Source organism: Nicotiana tabacum, chromosome 16 (assembly GCF_000715075.1).
Source record: "Nicotiana tabacum cultivar K326 chromosome 16, ASM71507v2, whole genome shotgun sequence".
In the NCBI taxonomy this organism is placed as follows: domain Eukaryota; kingdom Viridiplantae; phylum Streptophyta; class Magnoliopsida; order Solanales; family Solanaceae; genus Nicotiana; species Nicotiana tabacum.
In genome coordinates, this window is record NC_134095.1 from 25,058,371 (window position 1) to 25,067,128 (window position 8,758).

General features: G+C 31.0%; 1 protein-coding gene across 1 annotated transcript; it reads left to right on the top strand.

Moving 5' to 3' along the window:
• The first annotated feature begins 930 nt into the window (after nt 1-930).
• On the top strand, nt 931-5,702 carry LOC107813693 (branched-chain-amino-acid aminotransferase 2, chloroplastic). Its single transcript, XM_016638984.2, has 9 exons — nt 931-1,088; nt 1,159-1,330; nt 3,429-3,605; nt 4,086-4,217; nt 4,330-4,428; nt 4,515-4,631; nt 4,970-5,065; nt 5,149-5,261; nt 5,348-5,702. Exons 1-9 carry the CDS (start codon nt 994-996, stop codon nt 5,460-5,462), a joined length of 1,116 nt encoding a protein of 371 aa, XP_016494470.2. The 5' UTR covers nt 931-993; the 3' UTR covers nt 5,463-5,702.
• Nucleotides 5,703-8,758: the final 3,056 nt, after the last annotated feature.

An 8,758-nucleotide genomic window follows, 5' to 3' on the forward strand; every position in this document is an offset into this window, starting at 1 on the left:
AATAATGCTGGAAAACGTAATATGATAAATTATTTGTACTTTTATGTTTTATTCAAATAACTCTTTAAAGAATTATAAATAAAAATATTTTTGTATTCTTTATTTAATATTAGATCACAAAATAACAACATGTTCCATAAAATATTCCCTTATAACTCATCCGAAATCACAATAAGGTATATGAGAATTCAATGCGACAAGATTTCTTTCTTTATTGAGCTAGCTAGATTGGATCAAATTATAATTTTCTTAGATTTTGTTAATGGTATATAGAGATTCTTATTTCTTTAATATTTACAAAGAATTTCCATTTGCCCTTGTTTTGGGAACATGTCCCGCATGAATGATTTTTCACCTATTAGACTTTTTTACTATTTGAAAAAAAATTCTTAGTGAATAAAAATATAATTACGATTAAATACATAAATATTTTTCAGGAATTTACACTCTATTTTATAATTCAAATATAATATTTTAAAAGTTTTTACTCATTTAGATAGGTTACACGCGCAACGCGCGTATCATAAGACTAGTTTTCCTTAAATATGTAAACGCTTGCACACCTATGTAAGTACTAAATTATTTTTTTTAAAGTCCTAAATATTAGAATTTTTTACATTGTTTATATAAGGAAATAATTAATAACAATAATTTTAGTTGATTTTAGATTCCTAAATTTTAGAAAAAATAATAAAATGACTATTTTGTCTTAGTGTGAGCTCTATTTTTAAAGGGTAAAAAAAGCGAACGACATTTCACTAAGGGCTTTCGTACTTTTAATATAGTATAGATATAGATATAGATATATAGAGGTAGTTAACAAGTAGCTAGTTAACTAACATTGTCCAATTTAAAACAGGAATAAAAAAAAAAGAGAAAAAAAAGGTTCGAACACACTACAACTCACTTATAAATTATATATATATCAGAAGCAGCTTATATGCATGAACAAACAAAAGAGCACCCACTACAACTCACTTCTATTTCACAGCAATGGCTTCTAACCATATTGTCTCTTCATCTCAATTTGCTCTCAATTCCCACTTCTCTTCACCATCTCCAACTTCTTTCCAACCTTCTACTTACAGGTAAATTGCCTTTGAAAAAACAAGCATGTTAAATTAAAGTGTTTAATTTATGTTGTCTTATTGATTTCAGGGAATATGAGTCTGAGGAGATTGATTGGGATAATTTGGGATTCAAGGTTATCCCAACTGATTATATGTTTATAGCAAAAAGCTGTTTAGATGGAATTTTTGAACCAGGACAACTAAATCCTTTTGGAAATATTCAATTGAGTCCCGCTGCTGGAATCTTGAACTATGGACAGGTATAGTTTATGCTTTGCAAATATATACTCCCCTGTTTCAAAAAGATTGACACTATTTTCTTGTTAGTGTATTTCAGAAAGATTGACACCTTTCAATATTTCCTTAATTAAAAGTACTAATAATCATACAAATGTTATGACAGAATTCAGACCACAAGTTTCAAAAGTTTTATAACAACACAAATGTTATGACTTATTTAAGACCACATTATTTAAAAATTATTCCTTTTTTATTAAAGTTTGTGTCAAGTCAAACCAGGTAAGACAATCTTTTGAAAAGGAGGGAGCATCAGAGTAGGAGTGTTTCGGGCAAAGCTTTTCGGTTTTGATTTCGATATTAGTCTCTTGTGTGAAAGTTTGTCTTATTCTGTCAATTCCTTGGTACTTTAATGAGTTAATCTTCATATGTTTTGAGACATTTCAATAAGGTATGGAGAAAACTTCAATAAGCACATCAATCGCATATTATGTTAATCTTCAAATTTTCATTTCTAAATAGGAATTTGAAGCAAAATATATACTATTAAATGATGATTATGTATCAGTCTCAGTTTCTAAGTCTACAATTATGATCAGTTACAAGTTGTTAATAAAAGTCTATTGGCTTAAGCAAACATATTTTTTCCGAATACATTTGTTAAGAAAAAAGCAATTAATTAATCAGTCAATTATTTTTTCTATTTGCTAAATATATTGCTCGAATATGATGTTGAGTGCCTACCTATTGTTTTGAATATACACAAAACAGTGTCTAAGTGGGTAATTGTTACCTACATGATTTTCCGAAGCTAGGCTCATTTTTCGGCTTATACTTATTCACCCAAATAATAGGGCCGGTAAATTCACGTGATATGCTTTTTTTTTTTTTTTTTTTTTTTTAATTTAAAAAAATGCTTCACGTGAATAAGCCCTAAAAAATAACCCAATAAAAACTGGTAGCATAATCCCGTGAATACGCTTCACTAAGAAATAAGCATTGCAGAAAAATTATAATATAATAAAAAAGTATACTAGTATTTTATTGTAGTACTATAATTATAATGGAGTAATAGGGTAAATAGTTAGGCAAGTAAGCAAAACTATCCAGCATAGTGGGGAAAAGCTGCCAACGGCTAGAAAGTTTGTCTTAGGATCAATCTTTTGTTATTACCCCTAAGAAATTCCATATCCAACCAACCAAAAAATATTTTTTTATGGAAAATAACTTGTACACTTAAATTAATTTTAGCGGAATTTTTGTTTTCAAATATAGTATAAAATAAAATAGCAAAAAGAGTTAAACAAAAGTTTGTACTATATATACAAAATATTTCAAGTTTACTCTTCTCGTTATACTTTGAAGTCATTCAAATTTCTACTGTTAGATTACACTTTAAAGTCTCACTTACCACCTTTCCACTTAGGGATCGTTTGGTAGGGTGCATAAGAATAATGCTGAATAGGATGTATTAGTAATGCTGGTATTAGTTATGCTTGCATTAGTTATGTTGGTATTAGTTATGCTGACATATTTCTTATCTATTGTTTGGTTTGATGTATTAAAGCATTGCACAATTTCTAAAAGAATTGTTTGTTTACAAAAAATACCCTCAAAACTAGCCCACACTCTAACTTTTTAAAAGAAACATATGTTGAGAAATGTTTTTATATGAAAAAGTTTTAAAAAAATTATTTTATTTGTCTACCTATATTGTAAAATAAAATTAAATATTTATTTATAAAAAAGGAAATATGCTAAGTATTTATTTATTTACTAGGGATATAATTTTATTTCTCACTATTTGGATTATTTTGAACTTGCATTAATATACTAACTAGCATATTTTAATCAAGCATAAATTTTGAAGGACAATTTTGTCTTTAACTAAGCTAATGCATGCATTAAAACCCATTGCATTGCTAATACCATTGTTTTCTATGCATTAGTTATGCATAGGATAATACCAAATAGGATGTATAACTAATGCTTGCATAACTAATGCATAGGTTCAAAATGTCTACCAAATAATGTATTATTAATACACAAAGCTAATGCATGCATTAGCTTATCTAATGCATCCTACCAAACGACGCCTTAATGTAATTACAACTTCAACAGGGTTTAATTGAAGGCACAAAAGCGTATAGAAGAGAAGATGGACGAATTTACTTATTCCGTCCGCAAGATAGCGCAATTCGAATGCAGATTGGTGCTGAAAGATTGTGTATGCCTTTTCCATCCGTAGACCAATTTGTGGATGCTGTTAAGCAAACAGCTTTGGCTAATAAGCGTTGGGTAATCATTCTTATTCTGATTAATCTTCTTTTTAATCAAATGTTAATTTTTTATTATGAATGTCTCCATAAAAAAAAATGGAAGGGGAACCTTGGAGCAACAATAAAGTTGTTTCCGTGTGACCTATAGGTCACGGTTTAAGCGGTGGAAACAACCACTAATGTTTGTATTATGGTATGCTATCCCAGAGGCAGATCCAGGATTTAAACCCTATGGGTCCAACTTTTAAATTTTTTAACATTGAATCCATTATATTTTTAAATTTATGGGTTCATATCTACTATTTTTACAATTTTAATAAATTTTTACTCCCCGTAAAAAATTATGGGTTTAATTGAACCCGTCGAGTATGCACTACATTGCCCTAAGCTATCCCCATCACATCCCTTAGGGTGCGACCCTCCTTCTCCGAACCTTTATGAATACCATGTTGTCCTTGTTAAAAAAAACTTACTTTATTTGTGCCTAAAACAAGAGCAGATTCCTCCTGCTGGGAAAGGATCACTTTATCTTCGACCTCTGCTTATGGGAAGTGGAGCTGTACTTGGAGTTGCTCCAGCACCTGAATACACATTCCTTGTCTATTCTTGTCCTGTTGGAAACTATTTCAAGGTACGTTTAGTCAAATCGATTACCCTTTTTCTTTTTTTTCTTTTTAAAAAGTTGTTCTGAAAAATATTCTAAGCAAAAGGAGTCAAACAAATTCGTCACACTTTGGATATAGGATGGAACAGGAGCACTCTCCTTATATGTTGAGGAAGAATTTCATCGTTCAGCCTTGGGAGGAGCTGGTGGAATCAAAAGCATTACTAATTATGCCCCGGTAAATAATGATTTTGTTTTGTGATTATTGAAAACTTATGTATATTCATGAGTATAATTAAGCACATTCTATTTTTGTAAATATAGGTGATGAAAGCCATGAGAAATGCAAAAGGGAAAGGATTCACTGATGTATTGTACCTCGATTCAGTAAATAACAAATATATTGAAGAGGCCTCTTCCTCTAATATTTTTCTAGTCAAGGTATATACATGCTAACATATGTTTTTAGTGCTATTTGTACATGCCTCTTTACAATTTTAAAATTAAGAAAATGACTTTTTTAGATCTCTTATGTGTAAAAGATAGATCTCTTACGTATAGAAATAAATTTCCCATGTGTAAAGTGGGATCAACTTCATAAATTTTTATATTATTTTATTTTAAGATGTACTTAGATGAGACTGACTAACGAATTTAATGTTTGAACAATTCATCATAATTTAATTTTTTTTAACACCGCGTAGTCAATCTAACTTTTTATTATTATTTATTGTATATGAAAATTACTTAATCTTTCACCATTTTTAACATCTTCACAGGGAAAAGTCATTTCAACTCCAAAGGCAAATGGAACTATTCTTGAAGGAGTTACGAAGAGAAGTGTCATAGACATTGCACATGATCTTGGATACCAGGTTATAAGAAAATAATTAAAATAAACAACTTGATCCGAGAAAAAATAAAGGGTTTTTAAGTGATTAATCAAATTCCTCTCTAGGTCGAAGAACGCGCGATTGAAGCAGAGGAATTGATAACAGCTGATGAAGTGTTCTGTACGGGAACTGCACTTGGTGTTGCTGTTGTAGAAAATATTACTTACAAGGGTAAAAAGTAAGTTATTTCGTTAATTTACAAATTTCATAACTTGGACTTCATCCAAAAAGTTTAATCCTTAATTTTGAAATGTATATGTCCAGGATTGAATATAAGATAAGTTCAGAAATGATAAGCCAGCAATTGAACTCGAGGCTGGTGGGGATTCAAAGAGGCACTATTGAGGATAAGAGGAATTGGATTGTTGAGGTTAAATGAGATTCGATCTATTGACCTTTGAAATAAATAAAAGATTGAGAGAGTGCTTTGCTTTGCTATAGCTAGTTTAACAAGTGTTCACTGTCCTGTCAAGTGGATGCTGTGAGTTCCAGTCCTGTTTGTCGCGTCAGTTCAATAAATATATCAATGCATCTCTTAACTTTTTTGTATTTCACCACCTTATCAAGTGAAACCTGTGAGTTTGACTCATGTTGCAAGAATTCAATGTGTATATCAATATGTCTCTCAACTAATGCCAGCATCTGTAATAGTCGAATTGGATAAGTACCAAGTAAATGGAAAATCTTTATCTATCAGAATCTTTTCTTTTTTCTTTTCACTACGAAATATATGAGGAGGGGGACGGCATAGAAACCAAACTTATGCGGAAGTTCAAAGGGCGAGGTGCAGTAATAATCACTTTTAAGCCCGCTATTTAAAATATCAAAGAATCATATTGTTGAGAACTCAATGCCATCTGATAGTCGAATTGGATAAGTACCAAGTAAATGGAAAATCTTTATCTATCAGAATCTTTTCTTTTTTCTTTTCACTACGAAATATATGAGGAGGGGGACGACACAGAAACCAAACTTACGCGGAAGTCCAAAGGGTGAAGCGCAGTAATAGTCACTTTTAAGCCCGCTATTTGAAATATCAAAGAATCATATTGTTGAGAACTCAATGTCAGCATCTCTAATAGTCGAATTGGATAAGTACCAAGTGAATGGAAAATCTTTATCTATCGGAATCTTTTCTTTTTTCTTTTCACTACGAAATATATGAGGAGGGAGACGACATAGAAACCAAACTTATGCGGAAGTCCAAGGGCGAAGTGCAGTAATAGTCACTTTTAAGCCCACTATTTAAAATATATTTATAATTTATAATGTATTTAAAGCTTAACCAATTCATCCAAACTTTAGGACTAAGTATCATGAATTTTGAAATTTAGGACTTACTGTCCTAAATTTTTGAGTTGTTAATTTGAAATTCAGGACTAAGTGTCCTGAATTTCTGAATTACTAATTTAAAATTTAGAACATAAGATTCGAACTTCTGGACACAAATTTCGAACTTTAGGATACAATGTCCTGAAGTTTGTATTTCGAGGTTTTGACTCCAGGGCGTTGTATTTTAAAGTTTGAACAAAATTGACTAATCTTTAATATATTGTAAACTGTGGATGTATTTTAAATATCATGCTTAAAAGTGACTACCTGGTGTCATTTCCACAAGTCCAAAGCGGACCAAGCAGTTGGGCTTTAGGTCGCTCAATGATTAAAAATTACAAAATATGATACTTTTCGGGGTGGTTTAATTTTTAACTCCCATTTGTCCTATGAGCAGTACTTCAAGGTAAAAAATTAAAAGTATTAGAGAGTGGTAAGATTTGTTAATATTGAAGTTTTGCCCATGAGGTATAAGGCACAAAAATCCAAGACTATCCATTTTAAAGGCTATTTGTGTACGTCACCCACTCAATGACACGGTACCATAGGTACCTATTGAATTGGGCATGTAACGTAAAGTGACACTGGGCCGAAAGATAGCTATTGGCCCGTACGCGGGGCACTCATGCTATAAACCTTTTCTCTTCTGGGAAATCTACTCTAAATGCCTGTTAAGGCAATTTTAATTGGAAATTTTACGCCCTATAGAAAAGCTTAATAACTTATTTATTTTAAATAAATATTATTTTAAAAAATTATATTATATAGCTACCTTTTACTCTTTATAGCAAAATATCTAATTATAGTTACATCATACACTTAAGGCACCATATACACTAATTAATATTTTTTTCTATTCTTTTTCAGATTTTCTCTCACATAATCACAGTAAATTTCACAAACCACGTTCTCTCTCTTTGCATACACTTTTCTCTCTTATCCCACAAAACCACGATTCAGACTTCTTCTCCCACCCAAATTCGTTAGATCTCCCTCATTATCACTCCCTAGTTAGTTTCTCTTTAAAATCGTGTTTTTTTTCTTGATACAAGTTCTTGCGATAAGTATTTAGCTTCTTCGATTTTGATACAGATTTTTGTTTGCTTCTTAAACAATAACCATTGTTATTGTTTACTCAACAGAAAACTTTCGTTTTTCTCTCCAATGTCGGATTCAACGTCACACAAGATGGTAACCAGAGGTATACCCACCAAAATTCTCAATTTTGATGGGCCTTCTTTCTCATTGCAAATAACTCAAGCGGAGTCAAAATTTGCAAGTGTATCAGCAACTACAGCTTCAGAGAGAAGAACTAAATTACTCAATGACAAATCGAAAGAAGTCCAAGTTGAGAAATCTTCAAAAGAAACAAAGATTCCAGTTGCGATAAAGAGAAAAAAACCTATGAATAATTCTTCATGTGTCAAGGTTAAGGAAGTTGATGCCAAAAAAACCTCGGATACACGACATGAAAAGGTAATTGTTATTGTATCAATATGCATTCAAAGTTGTTGATGTTATTTAGGGGTACATTGATGTATTCATAAGTATGTATTTAGTTGTATATTGGTGTATTCATATGTATTTAGTTGTATTCATAAGTATTAAAACAATCCAGAACTCATTTACACATTTACAATGTCATTAACTGAGTTGTGATTACTTGGTTATTATATGTTGTATTTAAATGTATTTAGTTGTATTCAAATTTACATTCACTGTATTTCCGTACTTATTACAGTTTTCCCTGCATACTGTATGTAGATATTCACTGTTTTGTACTCAATGGTATGAATATGTATTTTAATATTTAACTATATCTAGTTGTATTTATATGTATTCATAACATTTAATGAGTTTATGTATTGATGATGAATATGAAACCTTTTTTAAATTCTTGTTTGTATACATGAAATTAAACTATTTGTGAAACACCCGCCAAGTTTATCACCACATATTTGTCATATACAAACACAAACATAGTATCCGATCTCAAAGAAAAGCTTACTCCAGAATAGTATAAACTATTAAGTTCTACTTATTTTGGAAGTCTTCTTGATATGGATCAGTGTGAGGTACAACATCAACTCTTTAGGTGCTTCATGGTTTTGCAGTTAGAAGGAAGTACTGATGACGTATTTTCAATACATATAAATGGTACACCAATTTCCTTATCAATCAGGGAGTTTGCGCTCGTCACCGGTCTCAAATGTGTTGGTGATCCACATGAATTTAAGTTCAACACAAAGGTCCCCAACCGTATTATTCAGAGATACTTTGGCGGTGCAAAGTTGGTTAAAAAGGAAGCTTTGTTGGCGTGCTTTGATGAAAAGAAATGGGGTG